We start from the raw sequence: 19,223 nt of genomic DNA on the forward strand, positions 1-19,223 counted from the left end.
TGAGATTTCTATAATAGAATTACACATTACACGTTTCATTCTGTAAACTATAACAGTACATTGGAATTTTTACAAGGCGGAAAGACAAGCTTAAATGCTTAAATGTTGCACAATTTAGTCTGTTTCTCGTTACTTAACTTGAACTCTGGTTCTACGGTACTAGCCAGCCCATCTAGGTTCCGGTTACATCAGCTCATCCTCTCTCTAACGATTGCTTTTGCCTTGGTTGATTGCAGATATTTCAGTGCTGATGCAACTTATTCGCAAGCGCAAGGAGCGTCCAAATGTGATCGACTCTCCTGTCAAAATATAAGTTTCTCACACTACCGTCGTTTTCAGTGGACATTTAGTTAACTTTAGGTAGCTCTGGTTTATTGCCATTTTCTATACGACACCATTTCTATATCTCTTTCAAGGAGATATTAAGCTATACATAAATCAATTTACACAGAGACCTTTACTGTTATTACAAATATTATTTTCTTCAAATGGTTGATTAACCGTAGCAACGGTACAATCTAATGTATGTATTCATTGTGCAAGTGTATGGTTCTGCCTGGTAACCGTATTGCCATTTTTAAAATGAAAATCTGTCGTATCACATTTGAGGAATATTCATTGTTCATTTAGTTTAACTGAACGTGAAGTACGGCAACGTAAGGCTATTATTTTGAAAGCAGGTTTGTAGTATTGGATGCGTCAGTCAGTCACCGGTTCATGCACGCTCAGAGATTCAGCTATCCTCACAATAACTGTACGGTAGTTATCACATTGTTTTTTTCCTTCTTATCAGTAATGTATATGAAATTAGTGTATTTGGTAAGCAGATTTTAACAAACGTGGAATACGTTGCGTGTAATTTTTGTCACACCAACGTTTTAATTTGCTTTTGGTTTCACATAAGCTACCTGCTAGCGAAGTGGTTCATTCAATCGAAACTGATAGCGTGGTTGTTTCAAGCATGACAAGTGCGCCACAAACTTGACACATTAACACTGCATTTTACTTGCTGGCAGATTGCGTCAGTTTAATGTATGTGCTGAAGGGTATGCAAATGAATGAGTGTTTGTTCGTTTTATTCATATGATGTCTTTTCATGGGCTTTGGAAACTAGCCATGTACTCGTGCTAGATCTGTAAGAGTAGGAAAAAAAGAGACATATGTGTGAGGTGCTTTAAAAGTAAGTTAAAATGACCTGAGTGATATATCACCATGCGCAATCCTTAACGATCAGGTCTTAAAGGTCTATCATTATACCTGTCCCCATGGATGTTTACATAGGTTTTAGGACTACAAGCTACGGTTATTTTCAACAATGGTTGGATGCAAGCGCAGTGTTGCCTTTTAAAATGACCATGCCTTTTTTTTTTCTATCTGTAACTGATCGTGTATAGAATGTTCATATGTCTTCTCACTGCTTGATCCTACCTCGGTCGACTATCTCATAATGGCACTATATATTTTTGTCTCCATCAAGGTGGCGTCACTCGGTTAGTCTTGTTTGAACACAGAAATCAAAATGGGAGAGCAACTGAGTCCAGATGAGAAGTTTCATCTCATTACTCGTAATCTTCAGGTATGGCACTTCTTCAGCCGCAACAAAATAGTTACATGACAGAAGACTGGAAATGAAATAGTTTGGACCTCCAGCTTTTACATTTGGTCCTCATAAGATGCCATGCATTTAGCCTGATCTCACTCTTTCATTTGTGACCATGTATATTAACTGTATCACACAATTTAATTTTTGTTTTAAGCACTTAAACGGAAAGGGAACTTGGGTTTGTCTCAGTCCTCTGACATGTTTTCATTTCGTGGCATCCCTATCCTTGTTTCTCAAGTTCTTTACCCTGTCTCTAGGAGGTTCTTGGAGAGGAGAAGTTGAAGCAGATTCTTCAGGAGAGAGAACTGAAGGTGTACTGGGGTACAGCGACCACAGGGAAGCCCCATGTAGCTTACTTCGTCCCTATGTCCAAGATTGCTGACTTCCTAAAGGCTGGTTGTGAGGTAGATACTGTTTGTTCGGATCTTTCTTTGTGGTTTGTACTTTTGAATTACAGACAGTTTGATGGAGCCATTAGTAACATATCCCTGTTGTAACAAGAAGTCGCTTAATTGATCTTAATCTCCTAGATCACACATCTTAAACTTTTTGCTATGTAATTACATCTTAATTCTGTCTGGTTACATCACTATTATGAAGATGCCAGTATGGTAAAGATAATTAGCTTTCCATTAACAATGTGAACCATCCTGTTTGTGTGCGTTTCCCTCTATATGTGTTTCCCAGGTGACCATCCTGTTTGCGGACCTTCATGCTTACTTGGACAACATGAAGGCCCCCTGGGAGCTGCTAGAACTCAGGACCAAGTATTATGAACAGATTATAAAAGCCATGCTGGAAAGCATCGGGGTCCCACTAGAGAAGCTGAAGTTCGTTAAAGGCACAGATTTTCAGCTCAGTAGGTGAGTGCTCCTGTCAGAAAAACTAGAAATACGGTGGCTGTCAAAAATTTGAACACCCCCTCTCCCCGACAATGTTGCATCACACATTTAATTCCATTGATATAATAAAGTATTTACCATCGGTGGTCTGTTTTAAAGTAAGATGAGGAGCAAGATTAGCAGTAACAGAGAGCCGTGTCAGCTTGTTGATGGAGAATATTTGTCTACGGTTATATATATATTTTTTTGTGGGTTGTCTTCACAAAGTGTGCTTGTGTTCCTCTGCCACATCCTCTGCTCTTTAGAGAGTACACACTGGATGTGTACAGGCTCTCATCTGTAGTCACTGAGCACGACGCTAAAAAGGCTGGAGCTGAAGTGGTCAAACAGGTGGAACATCCGCTCTTGAGTGGCCTGCTTTACCCTGGACTTCAGGTACTCCACCCAGAAATGACTGAATTTAAGTTGAGACTGGACTCGTTTTTTTGTTCTTGTTTTGTTTTGTTTCGTTTTGTTTCGTTTTGTTTTTATTGCTGTTTTACAAAAGACTTCTCACGAATAAAGTCAGCTGAAAATCAGTGGGAAGCTGATAGAGCTTCAGTGAGAGGTTTCAGTCAGAGGTATTGTGTTCACACATACAGTGTTTTTCAGTTTATGGATCAGTTTCATCAGAATGATTTGACATTACTCGTAAGTTCCTTGTTGAGTTGCATGATGGATTAAGTGCTATAACCGTCAATCGTTGATGATATTTGGGTAAATATATTTGGGGTCAAGTTTCCATCTGAATCTTGCTGATTTTCATTTGTTCTTATTTTCTCTCAGGCTCTGGATGAAGAGTATTTAAAAGTGGATGCTCAGTTTGGAGGAGTGGACCAGAGGAAGATTTTCACTCTGGCTGAAAAGGTTCCCATTGAACTCCCCTCATGTTCTGCCCTAGAGCTCGAGTTTGGACGTTGTCTTAAATTGATTTAAGTGTCAAACAAAAACGTTGTTATAATGTTTTTTTTTTTTTTAAGTTTAAGTGAAGTTTTTAAGTTTTTACTTAAGCTTCCGGAGAGCAGTTACCTTGTAAAGAAAAAAAAACCAAAAATGAAAAAAAAAAAAAACCCTTATTTTTCTTAATGTTTTTTTCCGGTCCTAATGCAGTGAATGCTTATGTAAACTGCTTGTTCCTCCATAGTACCTACCATCTCTAGGCTATACAAAGCGCATCCATCTGATGAACCCTATGGTTCCAGGATTGACTGGAGGCAAGATGAGCTCCTCTGAAGAGGTGAAGTGCTACTCTTGTGTTTTGTGACTTTTGATTAATGAGACAAGATTCTCTAAAAGGATACTTATTTGGATACCTTCATGGTAAGAGAGTGTCACATAACCTCTGTTGTATTCCCTGTTCACTTTAGGAATCTAAGATCGACCTGCTTGACAGGAAAGAGGATGTGAAGAAAAAGCTGAAGAAGGCCTTCTGTGAGCCTGGAAATATCCAGAACAACGGTGTTCTGTCCTTTGTCAAACATGTTCTCTTTCCCCTGCATTCTGGTGAGCTACCCAACTGTGAGATATTTGAGAATCAGGAGTTAGTTAGTTATGATAGAAGCAGAAGGAGTATTTACTCCCCCCCTTGTCTTTTAGAATTTGTTGTCAAGAGAGATCCAAAATGGGGTGGTGATAAAGTGTACACAGTCTATGAGGAGGTGGAGAAAGACTTTGCAGAAGAGGTAAGTGCGGCACTCTCGTTCAAATGTAGTCACTTTAACATTGATTTAATTGATTTTATATGATCATAGTGTGTCACATAAAAGCCTACGTTTCCCATGATGCTTGAGTGTGATCTTTGCGATTTTCTTTATTCACTTCTTCTCCACAGCAAATTCACCCAGGTGATCTGAAGGCTTCTGTCGAGGTGGCCCTGAATCAATTACTGGACCCTATCAGGAAGAAGTTTGAGACAGCTGAACTGAAAAAACTTACCAGTGCTGCTTACCCAGCGCCTTCCAAAAACAGTGAGTTCAACCCTAGTCTGTGTAACGTATTTTCCAACTCCTTGTGCTGTGTAAAGCTTCTGACTCGTGTGTTCTTGAGCATGTATCCAGTAAACTGATGAAACCGGGGTAAAATAAACAATCTTCTTTATTTCTGACTGTATTTCCAACGGTTGCTATGTAGACTAAGAATACTATGATAACTATGAACACTACATGTACTGCGTATACAATGGGCAGAAAAGCCTGTTCCTCCATAAAGCTGTCTCTGACCCCCTACCACTCTCCCTCGACTATATCTGTTATACGGTTAAGTGGCACGTGCACACAGGCCACAGGCAGCGGCAACTGAACACACACAAGACAGCATCAGTCTGCGTATAAGAACTCAACACTAACGGAATTGCAGCATACAAACATTAACGTTGAGTAATAAATTAAACACTTTTATAAAACGTTAGACAAAATGAACAGCTTCACTCAACAATGTAGCTTTGCAATTGTTAACAAAATGGATGGTTAAAGAGATTCACGATTACCTTGTCCTGTTGATCTCATCAACTGACAAACCTTGTCACACCAGCTGTGCGGAACGAACGTTACAGCAGGGGGTACCTGAGTTTTGTCACTAGGTCACTAACAATGAAAAACAGCTTCAGTTTGTCATTTGTTCAGTCATCTCAGCTCATGACATCTTGAAATCTGTGAAGCTTCTGAGGTATTTGGAGAAAACAACACATCATGGCAAGCTTTGATACTATATAGTGCTAATTGTTTATGTTTAGTGCTTTACGCCAAGAAATGGGCTATTTTCTGGGCAGTTCCAAATGAAAAAGGTTGAATATACCAGGTCCGCAGCAACACTGCCTGCCTTTATTCTTTAGACAGGCAAACATGAACATGTCCCTTCATAACCACCTTGGATAAAACCTTCTTTGCAATCCATCTGAACGGCATATTACATGTTTTTTCCAAAGAGGGAGTGGCTAAAGGGAATCCCAAAACTGCAGCGGAAGAGGACGAGATCATTCCCTCTAGGCTGGACATGAGAGTTGGGAAAATCATCAGTGTGGACAGGGTAAGGTGGCACCTCATCATTCTTTCAGAGAGGATGAATGAAGCATCAGTTTATTTATACTGTACATACAACCTACTGTAAATATTTTGTCTATTATGTACATACAACCCATACATATACACTCCCCTTTCCTACTCTGTCAGTTTCATGTCAATGTATAACATAATTAACATAATTAATATATTATACATATATATTATCTGTATATATTGCTCACCACTGTCTGTAATGCTGTACATGCTGTAAGATATAGCATCACTTATTCACTTATACCTGCACTTATCTGTAAATAATACTATGCTTTGGCACCTCTGGTTAGATGCTACTGCATTTCATTTGCTTTGTACCAGTACTCTGCACAAAGACAAAGTTTAATCTAATCTAATCTAATCAAATCAGTTTATGCACTTAGAAAACCATTTGTCATCAGGCTTTGTGTCTGATCTTTAACATTATCATTGTTTAACTGTTTTTTTTTTCCTCCACTTTATTAGCATCCAGATGCAGATTCCCTGTACCTGGAGAAGATTGATGTTGGTGAGGCAGAACCTCGAACAGTAGTGAGTGGGCTAGTGGCATACGTTCCCAAGGAAGAGTTGCAGGACCGTATGGTGGTGTTGCTATGCAACCTGAAACCACAGAAGATGAGGGGCATTGAATCTCAGGCTATGCTGCTTTGTGCCTCAGTGTAAGTCTTCTTAATGTTCCCTCTCGGACAAATAGTGCCCATTATGCCAAACAACCATAAGACCTCAGTCTGAAAGTGAATATTGACAATTCTCTCTATGTCTTTTGAAATGGTGCTGGATGCAGTGAGGGTGAGCCCAGAAAAGTGGAGCCTTTGGACCCTCCAGAGGGGTCGTCACCAGGGGAACGGGTTTTCATTGAAGGATATGAATCAGGGAAGCCTGACGACGAACTGAAACCAAAGAAGAAGGTGTTTGAGAAGATACAGGTGCGTATGGTTCGCATTCAAAAACCGTGTTCTTATCAAGAGAATTGAAAACACTTAAATGCTACACACAGCATTGTGCCTGATGGAAAAAGTTCTTTTTCTTTGCTCTTATGTGAACCAGAGCTTTTAGTGTAGCAATGCCTAACTTGATATATGTGTTTGTGCCCACTCAGGTGGATTTGAAGATCTCAGATGAACTTGTCGCTCAGTGGAAGGAGAAAAATTTGATGACAAAACTAGGACAAATCACCTGTAAAACACTGAAAGGTGGTAATATCAGTTAAACCTTCTCATTTCCTCCAGCATACCACCTTCAAAGTACTAATGACAACACAGCGTCTTAACAGTGCCTGCAAAGAACCAGTTATGCTCCTGTATGGTTGTTTCATCACTTTTATCATCAAAGGTCAAGAACTACTTATTGAAGCAAGTGTGCTACAGTGCTCTTGTTTTACTCTTTACTCTTTACCATGTTATCAGCTTGTCTGCATTGAACAGACAGCATTGGATAGCCGTCGAACTTCTCTTGATGTTGTCCTCACATCGTTCTCAATAAGCCAGTTATTTTACATTGTACTCTTTGTCTCCACTCCCGTCTGTCTGAAAGCTTATATTACTCCTGATATTCCTAATTTGGCATGACACGTGAGGGGTTAAACAGATATCTTCCACTGTCCTGCATCTCAGGTTTTTTTTTTTTTTTCTGGTGCCAAGATCTTAAGTCACTTGCATTCACATCACAAATCAGTCAAGCACAAAGGTGCAATTGTGTGTGTTACAGCTGATGTATGTTCAGAGTAAACCTATAGAATAAAGTGAAACGGTTATATCGCAGAAGTACGGGTGATGGAGAATATCATGTAATTCCATGCAAGACCTGGCTTTGTTGTAAAACAATTTGGTAATATGGTAAACTTGGAAATTTGCTGGACTCATCAAAAATAAGGATTATTCTTATTCTCATAAAACTCTGAAATAAACACAAATGCTCAAATTGCTTGCTCTGTCGTTCTCTTATCTGTTTGTCTTTATCAAATAATTGTTGAGAGCTCAGCTGTTTCTGTTTTATAGTGTGTGTAAGATTCCTGGTTTCATGCTGATAATGTAGGTAAGAGACAGGATTGTGTTGTATAGCTGTGTGTCTACATGCTTGTGCTGCAACTAACAGGATTAGGGAGAGTTGTGCAGTTTAAGTGGGGGAACCAGTGTAGAGGTTTATCTAGATATTAAAATGATAAAATAATTATTTTGCCGTCTACACACATTGAACAGAACACCTCATAAATAGCATGAACAATTAAATTAGATCTTGCTCTTGTATTGTATTTTAATAGTAGCAAAAATGTAAACAGGCTACACTTTTTATTTTCTCAAAGTGACTGTTCTGTGGAATAATGAGTAATGAAAAGAGGGTATGAATTATTTTGCTGTTGTGCAACAAAGTGAATGATTTAATAGAATAATTTTTAAAATAATCACTGATGAAGGAACAGTAATATTGAGGTAATTATTTAGTCATTTTCATAGACTCTCTGGTCACTCTGGAATGCTAACCCGATTTGGGAAAAGGCTGTGTGTGTAAACACACGCATAAACACACTGTCTAAGGTAGTTCTATCAACTGAAGCCTCTGTTTCTACAATGGGTTTTTTTTGTTTTTGTTTTTTTGGTATTTGTGTAACATTTCAAGTTAAGTAAATACTCTCAGGATAAAATGCAAATGGATACAGGCTTGGTATAATGTGAAATTACATCTAGAGTTTACTGAGAGAAATACATTGCGTTCATTGTAAGAATGTACAGTGGTTTGCAGAGCATGTTTTTGTTAAAGGATAATGTTTTTGGCTAAACTGTGAAGCCAGATTTAAAAAGAAACCATCACAACTATGCCATAATTGACATGAAGTACATCATAAATAAAAAGGAAGAGTATAAATCCATAAATATTATTATATGGAATGCAAATTGATTGAAACAGTGTTCAGTGTAGTAATATGTTGCACTCCCGCCTTGGAATGAACTAAGAAGCAGCTGATTTTATTTTAACATCAGTCTTCGATGGACCATACCCCCATCTCACTGATGACGCCTGACTCCAACACAAGATGCAGCATTTTTCGCTAAAAAAAAGTGCTTTTAAAAAATTATTGAGCTAATTTGTAAAGATTGAGAATTAAATATGCATTATCCCTTTTTCTCAAGCACAACACCTTCTGAAAGGTGGATTAAAAGTTATTTGTACAGCCCCCCCCAAAAAAAGCTTTTCTATGCTCAAGATAGACATTCAATAACAAATGATGTTAGTATAACTAATTAATATGAAGTATATTCATTAACACTGGACATCAAACTGTGCTTGAGACTAAATGAAATATGCATATTTAAGAAAGATACTTAAAAATAGTTTTACAGCTTTAGGGTTTGATGTGTACAAGAAAGACATTGCCCAAGCAAATAGTATCCTGGCTGCTCTCCTGGAACTGCAGTCATTACTACTAATTGTAGTCACTAAATTGCAATATTACCAGTTAAAAATATAAACTTGAAAATTTACAAAGTTGAGCAAAGGATCGCTACCAATGACTTAGGGTGACAGTTTGCACTTTGATAGAACTGAAAAAAATTTGATATATAAAAATACTCCAAAGCTATAGTAAAGCTATAATATCAAAGGAAGTGGGACTAACACCAACTGTTTTGCATAAATATGAAGGCTGTTTTTTAGACTAAGGCCCTTAAGACTTTAAAAGTTTCATTGTCCTGGATTCAGACATTCCTTTGCCGTCTCTGCTCTTCATTTGCCCTTTTGATACATGCATAGTCTTCCTTTCTTGCGCAAACTCTGAGTAATCATTTCTCTCAAAGCCTTACTCATGACATTTCAGTGCTGCTTGCAATCTCTGTACCACCTGAAAGAGAGAGACTATTGTTAGTTATTAGGATTAAATTCCATCTTTTTTAATACTCATCACCCGATTTACAGATTTAAAAATGAAAATAGAAATTAAATTGAATTGACCACTCACATGCTGACCCCTGGTTCTTTGTTGGTTGCACATGCTGCCCAGAGGATTGGACATGTACAGTTTCCCCATTACCTTCTGGGGGTGAGCTAAGTATCTCACTTGAAGAGTTCCCCATCGTAGCAGCTGTGGTTATTCCTGGCTTGTCTGGACGATTTGTACCATGTGCCGGTTTCTTTGCCACAGGTGGCGGCAGTTTAACTGATTTCTTTGTGCCATTTGCAGTCATTAATTTAGCCTGATCGGAGACCTGCATTAGCTCAGCTGCAAGACTTTGCTTGAGGCTGGCCTGTGCTTCTGGAGACGTAGGTGTTTCTATTACCACTTTTTTTGTGCTTCTGGAGAAAATAAAGCTGGCGGTAGATGTGGGGGACTTAAGCAGTTCACCTCCCTCTGATGACTTGGGGGAAGGGGAAGGTACCTCGCTACTAGCTGTAGAGGACAGGGATGAGCGCAGGTTCAGCCTGGCTGAGAGTCCATCTTTTGGAGACATGGCAGCTGTCTTCATCCGTATGGCCTCCTGTAGGCACATTGAAGGTGCTGTTACTGTAACAGGGGTTGACTTTATGGATGGTGGTGTTGATTTTATGCAGAGGGACTTCCGGATAGGTTTCTGGGGTATAACATGACCAGTTAGTGATATCTCTTCAGTACTTGGTGCAGCGTCCTTGGAGAGCACTTTAGTGGGATCTTCACCAACACTTACTGATCGTAAACGCACCATCTGTAGGAGGGATGGAGTGACCAGGGGTATGTTAGCATCCTCCTTTGGAATGGGGGAGCTCTTGTTCCGTGAAAGGAGTTCTTTATTCCTACCCTCTTTGCTCGCTGAGCTTGATGCTCTTCTGAAGTTAATGGTAAACTGATCTTCTGTTGGAGCAGGTGGTGCAACAGGCACCTGTATAGAGGGTTCTAAAGCAGTGCATGATGTTTGATGATTAGTACTAGGATCTGGAACATTCAGTGTAGTCACTGTTGGTGGATTAGGTGGAGCCTCATGGGGTAAAGGTGGCACTTCCTCCAGCAGAGGTCGGACCTCATGTAATGAAGAGGATGTTTCCAAAGGTACAATGTGACCTTGGTTTACCGAGACCTGTGAAAAGTTATTGCAAGGTTTGGATGGTGATGGATCAGCTGGTTTAATCTCCTTTACTTTTGTGGTGGGGTCTACTGGGGTGTCTTCAGCAAGAGTGACTTGCTCTTGTATTGTTTTAGGCAGATTGATGGGAAGTACACTTTGTTTTGTGACTTCATGAACTTCACATAGCTTGGATTCACCTTTTAGTGCCTCATCTTCAGACTCCCCAGTGCAGCTTTCCATTGTGTGTGACAGAGAATCCTGCATGAAAGGTGGTGGGGGTGGTGGAAATTCTTGTTCATCTTGCCCCTCAAAGACTAAATCTGATGAGTCCTCCATCGGTGGAGGGGGTGGTGGCCAAGAAGACTCTACGATAGATGAATCCTCTTGTTCAGGTGATTGTGTGACTATTGAGGAGGTTGGGGACTTTTTGGAGGGAGGTGGGGGAGGATGATGGGCAGGAGGTGGTGAAGGTGGTGGAGAAATACCATTCAGTTCAGGAACTCCTACAGACAGGGTATGTGTGGAAGATTGTTGAGAATTTGAGATTTTCTTGGTAGCACACTCTGTTACAGTTTCGTCTCCTGCATTATTATTTTCAGTCAGTGTTGCACAGCTGTTGCTCTCTAATGACACATAAATGTGAATTGTTTGTGATGGCATACTCTCCTTAAGCTTGGTAGGTGATTGCTTGGTCTTTGGCATCACTAGGTTTTCTTGGTTCGTCTCCAGGTTATCTAAGTATTTATGTTCTGGTTTCAGTTGTGTATTATTTATCTCTTCCATTGGAATTTCTGGACTTTCATTTTCTGCTTTGTGGATTATTGAACTTTCTGAATCATTCAAAACTATAGTCTCAGTTGTAGTTTTGTCTATTTGCTGATGTGCTAGCACTGGTGCAGGTTCACTGTGGTCATCAGATACAATCTCTTGTTTTTCTGAAAGTGACAGAGCATTTTTTTCCAGTGGTGTCTTTTTCTGCGAAGAGACTAACTCAGCACTATGTATTGTAAGAGTCTCTTGCTTTTGCATTGTAAGAACTCCTTTTTGCTGCTGCCTTAGTAGCTGATATAACCTATTAGTATTTGGGCCTGGGCCACATAATAATTCAAAGGTGTGTTTGTTGTGTGCCCAAGTTTCAGGAGGTGGAGGAGAGGGTGCTTTTACTTTAGGTGGTGGTGGAATATTAAAGAGCTCCCCAAGAGTTACTGATGAATGTACAGGGGTCACTGTGTTTTTCACCATAGTAACATGAGAGCATGTCTTAGCTGGCTGTGACAGTGTGCGTTTGGATTGAATGTCTTGATGAACAGAATCTGATGTGGCTGAAGACAAAGAAGTTGTCGATGATGAAACTGAGACTACAGGAGAAGTGCGTGTGCCTGTCCTCTCCGGTTTTGGAGGTTTCACTCTCAGTTTTCCTGGGGAAGATGGAGAGATGTCTTTTGGGGAGAGAGTTGGAGTGGCACTTTGACTGGAGTATCCACTTGAAGGGGACAGGGTCCTTATGAATGTGCTCCCATTTGAAGATGTTTTCTGAGGAGATGAGTTGAATGATTCTATTTGATCTGTGGAGGATCCTTGGTCAGGACTGGCTTGGCTGGTAATGGGAGAAGACTGGGAATCATCTGTAGAACTGGACACTGAAGCATGCACAAGGTTTTTTGTGTTGTTGGAGGAAGCAGTATCTGTCTTGGCATTGCACATATCCATTCCTATCTGCTGTTCACTGTGCCCCAAATCACTAAAGTCTTTAATGTCAACTAGCTCTCGAGACCTCCTCTTGAGCTTTTCAGGGTGCAGAGAGTAAGTCCTCGTGGGTGGGGCAGGTGGTAGTTTTGTTTTCATCACAGACAAACTGCGAGAAAAAGCACGACTGTCCCGGATGCATTCATGAGCATCATTCAGCTCCCCTGCACTATCACACCCTCTCTCAGTTTCCTGATTATACTTCTTAGTACAGCTCATCCAGCTGGTAGAGCTACCAAGGCTCACCTGATCACCAATGTTTAAATCTGTGACTTCTTTGTTGCAGTTTGATGCAGGCTGACTTTGAGCTGTTGCTTTGGATGAGATGGTGGAGGAGTTGGAGACAACAGTGTCAGAGGACTGTGACTGGCTCCAGTTTGATCTGGTCGTGGGTGGGTCACCATTAGAGCCTTCTCCTGAACGTGAAGAGGCTGGACTGGCTGATGCTAAGCTGCTCTTACTGACCGTACGAACACTGCCCCGGCTACGACTGCGGTCAATTTTAATGACATCCACTGCAGCTGGCAAGATGGCGTTGGGAATTATTTTGGACAAGTAGGTGGCTTGGGGTGAGATTGACATGACTGGGCCATGGGGCTCCTGAAGTAAGCTGGAGGAAGTCATCCCCGGCACAGCAAGAGATTTTGGCCTCTGTGTAAGACACATTCGAGGTCCAATCTTTCGGTGGAGGGCAAGGTCATCCCTATAGACAGACTGGATGTGGTGCCTGAGAAGTTGTTCCTCTCTGGCGTTGTGAAGAGCCTCTATGTCCTGAAGGTGTATCCGTGCTCCTTCGTGATTCACAGGAGGCATCTCCCCATCAATAGTGGGAATAACCACTACGCCATGGGAAACATGTTCCTCACCATTTTGGAGCTGCTGAATTGAAGCACCTTTCCCCATACCTTCAGTTTAAAAACAGATTTGTAAAATATAATTCCTCAAAATTATTTAGGTATTACATAAATTGGCAAATCTAACATTTACACATTATAGTCTCCTCATAATCAGAGAGGCATTGTTTAAGTGGCTTTCATGATATTTTATGTCATTTTGTTTTTAATCTTAAAATTACTTCTGAGCTGACTGTCTTAATGACTACAAGTCAGACTGAAAATGACTGTCCGCACCTAGCTCCCTCTGGACCTGATGCGGTATGCCCATAATAGTTGTTCGTCTACTTCTCCTCCCAGTTTTGTCCAGTCTCTTCACCGTGTTCAAGGGCTTAAATGTGGAGCCTGAAATATGCGTTGGATGACGACAAAAAAAAAAAAAAAACGGTGATTGCAAATGTTTAATGTGGAGTGCAGGAATACTTTTCCATTCATTGTAGCTGTGTTGTGGTTCTGATATGGTATGTGAAGCACTCAGTCATGAGCAATAATAAACTGCAGCTGTGTGCCTTTATTCAGCCTTTTGCTTTGATTATGTCTTTTCTCCCCACAGTACAAACACCACAGTTCTGGGAATGGGGCAGGGATGAGGAATACATGAATGCAAAAGAGTAGAAAATTGCCACAAGGGATGATCTATGTTTAAATTTCATTTCCATAATGTGAATAGGCTATATTTGAATTCTGGCACCTTTTGCATAATCAGAATTTTCACATTTGTGCCTCTGTTAGGGTTTTTTTTCTTTCTTTCCGCAAATTAAGGTAAAAAACAAAAACTGTAGTTACCCAATCTTTCTTTACCTTGGCGCATAAGCATAGAACGGGAAGACACCACAGACGCTGTGGTTGCTGAGATGACAGAGTTAAAGGCAGTGTTGCCAGACTCCAATGACCCATCTGTTTCTCTGTTTGTGGCATCCTTCTCTGAAGGTGGAGTTATAGCGGACTGCAAAAAATTAGAGAAAACTGTGCTGTGGAACTATGGAATACTGCAAATAAATTTCATTATGATTTCTCTTTTTGGGTGAATCTCCTAACAGATGAAATGTGCTGGAAAAGCTTAGATCTGTAAGAGGGTGAAACTTACAATTGTTTGATCATCCTGGAAATCCACCCCATTCTTGTGCTCTGTATGAGGAGGGACTGATTTAAATTTCATATTCATCAAGTCACTAAAAGTACAGTGTACTGCAGAAGCGATGAAGGTTGTTGATAATGTTGTTTAAGGTAATGATGTAAGGCATACCCTATTTAAGGGAGGATTCTTACCTTCCTGCTGTAGTATTCTCAGCCCCTCCTGAGCCTCAGTGTGCAGGTCCTCCAGGTACTGTGGCCTACTGCCCTCAATGAACACATTCTCCTGGTAGTGGCTCGAAGCTGAATAGTGCACTGTCAGCTTCCTTTGCTCATCCTGCTTTGTCCCAGCTGGAGAAAGAGAAAAATTTAAGTACGTTAAATAAACCCCAGCGTATTAAACAAGCATGACAGTGGTTTGCAAAACCTGAAAATTTGCACTTATGTCACTCTTTATTCCAGTTTGCATTACTACTCTATCCACCTGGATAAAGGAAGTTTTCAAATAGGATGAGCAGTCACATGACCATCCTGCCGGCTCTGCCCCAGCAGTCACATATCTTCCCAGGTATCCACCCTCATGCACTATGTCTGTTCCACACTTAATGATGTGTCCTTTTCACAGTCTGAGCAGGCTGTGTAAAACCATTATAGTTACGGGACATTTGAGGTGGTGAAAACACCCCGTCCTCTGACCAAATCAGTAAATCCAAATCTAGCCAATAACAGCTCTTTTCAAGGGGAAAGGGAACCTATTTTTTTACCCTTCTTTCCAAATCAAGTCAAGAATAATCTTAAAAGCAATTGAGAACTGAACTGAACTGAACTGAAAAACTGAACCTCTGTGAGCAGTGTTCAGCAATGCTTAAATGTCTCATCTTTAACATTGTTTAACATTAACAGATTTCATCTTTAACATTGTTTATCTGTAATGCTAGTAGGCACAGATTTTTGCATAAGTGGCAATAGATGAGAATAAATCTGATCGTCAAAAATAAGTACGGCTTACTAATGGTCTCCGTTTTATAGTGGCTGCATATGCTGATGTTAGCAGACAGTGAAGCACTTGACAGATTGTAGCAAGGGTCAAAGCTGCATGTGTTGTGAGTAGATCTGCAAAACTTAGACATTCACACCAGGTAATCTCTTTGGCTAACCTTAATGACAGTGTCTTCTTTCCAATCTTTAATGCCATACAACACCAGATTACCCTTTACCTCTTCCTGCTCCCATTCAACATATGGCAGCATGGAGCTTTACTGTCCTACTTAACAGTGCCATCACACTCCATATAAGAAAGTCCATTTACGATACAGTGCTATTACACAACAATGACAGTCGTGCATTTGTCATAAAGTGCTATTTTAACTGTGGTAAAGATGCTTCAGGGGATGGCAAAAGCGGAGTTACTGCCGATGGTCTCTTTATTGACTAGCCATTCACAAGTGCGTTAGCACAACCTTCAAATCTTACTGTGTCGTGCCACCTACACATAACCTTGTGAGTTCAGGTAAATCCCCTAAAATCTCAGCAATGCCCTTAGACCACCCCCCCCCCCCCCCCGCACATGCACACGCACACAAGCACACACGCACACACCACCGTCGCCACCAACGCTTTCTGCAAATCTCCAGCCTTCCAGAAGTATTTGTAGTGATGAAATGTCCAGTCAAGGCAGATCGGTAGGCAGGCCCGTCGTGGCATAAGCGGGGTTATAGTAGGATCTCTGACTGTCAGAGAAACATGGCACCCCAGGTAGCAGATATAGGATAAGCTGGATTGGACTTGTAATGTCCTCAGATCAACAATCTGTGGCACTTCTATGCCTCGCGAAAATGTAGAATTTAAGACTGAAACATTTCTACCTCAAAAAACGTTTTGGATGTGCAAATAATCATACTGGTTGAACATTGTTTCAGTAGTTTGCTGTACTTATCAAAAAACATCCTAATATCTATGTATTCATTTACTTCAAACCAAAGGTAAGAGATGGGGCTAATGTTATATAATAAATAATCCAAAGTTCCACTAATATGGTGTGTGTTATGATGTAATTAAGTGTTTAGTTTTCCCAGAACCATTGAACGAGGGGAGCATTTTATCTGAGTAGCCCTGCTATCTGGACAATGGGGAGAAACAGGACACTTGAGACTGACCTTCAGAAGGCTTGAGACAGTCTCAGACAGTCTAAGGAACAGTAAAGAGCTTTATACCGTTACTCCTGTTAGGCTCTTCGTATCACTCTGAGAGCCTCCCGCTCATTTTGGTGAGAGAAACCTGGCTCAAGTCCCTGCAGGGGACACTGGAACACAATAGATTAAAGGGTTTTTGCGTAAAGTCCCTCTCCTTGACAAAATGCCACTTAGCCCATTATTTGAGTTTTCTAGCCCCCTACCAGGCTTCAACTTTTAAGACTCAGGATTATCAGGCTCCCCGTGGGGGTGTCAGGTGACCTAGCCGTGACTGCAGAGACTGTGATGCTCTGCGGGTCTGATACAGGGCACATGTATAATATCCATGATGCAGACCACGTAATTCCCTCCAAAACAGAATTAGCTTAAATTTTCATTGATATGAAACTGTTGCGTTTTTCTGTAAGCAGATGTTAGACTAGGTAAGTACAGAGCTGCATTTGTCATGTCCAAAGCAGGGAAAAGAACTCTCCTGCATGTTCTTGGGTTTCCTAATGAAATAGATCCATCAGCATTGAGAGAGAAAGAAAAGAGGGAGCTAAAGTTGGCAAACAGGACAGGGAGAGGAGATGTAGGAGTGTAGGGCAAAGACAGAAAAAAGATTGTCACAAGCTCAATATTACTCCAAATCTTTGAGAGAGACAAAGTGAGAGAGAGACATTAAACTCTGCCACTATACTGTCTGATCTCCTATACTCTTCCCAAGTCACTACCCACTCTCAATCCCAGTATGTTAAGTAACAGCATGAAGACTTTTCCACATATCAGCACACAAAAATCAGTGCTGTGATCGGGGATGAAATGAATGAACAGACATCTATTTTCCTTTTTTTTTTTTTGCCCCCAACTCATTTGACAGTAGAGGTTAACATAGACTTTGGGGTATATCAAAATACCATCAGACACAGTACCTCAGAGCCTACAGCTCATCACCTGCTTCTCCCTGACTCACAGACAGCACGTCTCTGTTTATGTCGTATGGCACCCATGCACGAAAGTCATCTGTCACTCTGAATTTTTATCAACATAATGACTCCTTAGTAGGCATGTGAGTCACCATCATGCATATTTTATAAATATAAATATGAAAATTCTGCAGGACTGTCTCTAAACGGTTTCATAACACAGTTTAAAAGCAACAATAAGTTTTCTACAAAACAGATTTGACTCCATTTGCTAACAGTGAACGTCAGTTATGCTAAAATACACTTTAAGTAGCTTAAATTTGCCCTACTCACCCTTGTTCTTGAGGACTGACAGCAGGGATCGAATGTTTTTACTCAGAAAGACAACCATGCCTGTATTATGTAAATGCAGATGGGGTTCATGGTAATGAATTACTTTGAAAAATTAGAAAAGAAATTCTAAAGTATATTTCATCCATCACAGAGTAGCGTCCGTTAGATTTAAAAACTGCTGCAGTCCAAACAACAAAAAAACTGAAAAAGGACGGCGGTCAGGGAGCCGTGTCTTGGCGGACTGATGAACGATAAGCAGAGTGGACACAATGAAATCTCCTGCGTCCTGCCAATCCCAGCTGTCCTACTCCTCCACCACCCCGCCCTCTCTCCCTCTTCCTCACGAATCCCGTCTTTTTTTGTCCGCACAACACCACCCCCCCTGAACCCCTGGCCCGTTGAGGTCTTGGCTTCTTTCCCCCTTTACTTATTCACACCAATGGAATATGAGAGCTTTTAGGTCGGGAGGGTGGCATGATCATTCCGGGACAAAAAAGAAAAAAGAAAAAAAAAAAAAAAAAAGAAGTCGGAAACTTGCCATTTTGAGAGTGAAGCATCTGCTCTCTTATTTGACCTATGTTTGTGTGCTCTCTGTATATCTTTCTCTTAAAAAGTTAATATGTAACTTGTTTGGTTCTGGACCTGTAAATCATGAAATTATCTAACTATTTTCAAAGATACTATTTTAACACAAATACACAGTAAGCGTGTCTGATCTTATCCGTAAACGTATGCGATCTTGTCTTGACTTCATCAGAGAAAGTCATTCAGTTTGATGGTTCGCTGCCTTTCATTGAACTGACAGTCTCTTAGGAGTAAGTGAATCATGTTGTGTATTTCACTCCACACAGTATCTTCTCTGATCTCATCAACCCATTTGTGGGTATGAAAAGCCAACAGCCAGTGAGCAATCTGTGATAAGGGCAACTGCCCTCACAGATGGTGCATTTTAAACCGAGTGACTGGTAATTGGGAGGGTACAACTTGTTTGACAAATTTAAAATGTAACATTCAATTATTGTTTTCTGTTTAAATTCTCAGATGCTGGCAATTATAAGCTTACGCTGAAACAGTTGTCTCTGGGTATTGTTACTGGTGTAATGAACCATTTCACTGATTCTTTTTGACCGGAGTGGTCCATTAGTCTTGGCATTTAAATGATTTCTTTTAGGGTCTCCAGAGTGTTCACAAGCGGGTGATGGTATATCACAAACAGGATCATTGTTCTTGCTGATGGGCTGTGGCGATTTATACTTTTTTAATCTTGATAGTTTTGTGAATTTCGTACCTAGCAGGACCAGAACATACGAGTTCTATGCTCACCATTTGGAGCGTTTGTCTTCGAACTGCTGACCTCTGCAGGGGGTACAGCTGTGCCCTGATCTTTGCTGACACAAAGGACACACTTCTAAACCATTTATCCACCCTTCCAACGCTCCCCCTGTAGTGCAGCCTGGGATCTTGGCACTGGAGTGGACACTCAAGAGGATTTGGCACAGAATAGGTGGAGTGA

At 40.7% G+C, this 19,223-nt stretch overlaps 2 protein-coding genes across 3 annotated transcripts in view; one reads left to right on the plus strand and one right to left on the minus strand.

Annotated features, from left to right (window-relative positions):
* Window positions 1-697: 697 nt before the first annotated feature.
* On the plus strand, window positions 698-7,446 carry yars1 (tyrosyl-tRNA synthetase 1). 2 transcript variants are annotated; one of them, XM_030789039.1, is made up of 14 exons: window positions 698-754; window positions 1,478-1,576; window positions 1,861-2,007; window positions 2,291-2,466; window positions 2,751-2,880; window positions 3,271-3,351; window positions 3,629-3,721; window positions 3,852-3,987; window positions 4,081-4,166; window positions 4,316-4,451; window positions 5,408-5,508; window positions 6,003-6,196; window positions 6,322-6,463; window positions 6,637-7,446. In XM_030789039.1, the coding sequence occupies exons 2-14, from the start codon at window positions 1,520-1,522 to the stop codon at window positions 6,745-6,747; spliced, it is 1,590 nt and encodes a 529-aa protein (XP_030644899.1). In that variant the 5' UTR covers window positions 698-754; window positions 1,478-1,519; the 3' UTR covers window positions 6,748-7,446. The 2 variants fall into 2 exon arrangements, with proteins under 2 accessions (XP_030644899.1, XP_030644900.1); XM_030789040.1 differs by having other exon boundaries at window positions 720-759.
* A 1,065-nt stretch (window positions 7,447-8,511) lies between these two features.
* Window positions 8,512-19,223, minus strand: part of nhsl3 (NHS like 3) — a 36,031-nt gene continuing 25,319 nt past the window's right edge. Inside the window, exons 2-7 of the mRNA XM_030788481.1 lie at window positions 14,476-14,631; window positions 14,290-14,334; window positions 14,008-14,130; window positions 13,444-13,551; window positions 9,562-13,218; window positions 8,512-8,552 (exon numbers count right to left, since the gene is read on the minus strand). Coding sequence (XP_030644341.1) covers window positions 8,512-8,552; window positions 9,562-13,218; window positions 13,444-13,551; window positions 14,008-14,130; window positions 14,290-14,334; window positions 14,476-14,631 — 4,130 coding nt within the window. The remainder of the gene's footprint in view (window positions 8,553-9,561; window positions 13,219-13,443; window positions 13,552-14,007; window positions 14,131-14,289; window positions 14,335-14,475; window positions 14,632-19,223) is intronic.

Source organism: Chanos chanos, chromosome 12 (genome assembly GCF_902362185.1).
Source record: "Chanos chanos chromosome 12, fChaCha1.1, whole genome shotgun sequence".
Taxonomy (NCBI): domain Eukaryota; kingdom Metazoa; phylum Chordata; class Actinopteri; order Gonorynchiformes; family Chanidae; genus Chanos; species Chanos chanos.

Excerpts from the sequence above, each read along its gene's own strand:
- yars1 (XM_030789039.1), top strand. The coding sequence starts at position 1,520 with ATGGGAGAGCAACTGAGTCCAGATGAGAAGTTTCATCTCATTACTCGT. Across the intron at positions 2,008-2,290 it reads TCCTAAAGGCTGGTTGTGAG|GTGACCATCCTGTTTGCGGA; the intron begins GTAGATACTGTT and ends TGTGTTTCCCAG. Across the intron at positions 4,452-5,407 it reads CCCAGCGCCTTCCAAAAACA|AGGGAGTGGCTAAAGGGAAT; the intron begins GTGAGTTCAACC and ends TTTTTTCCAAAG.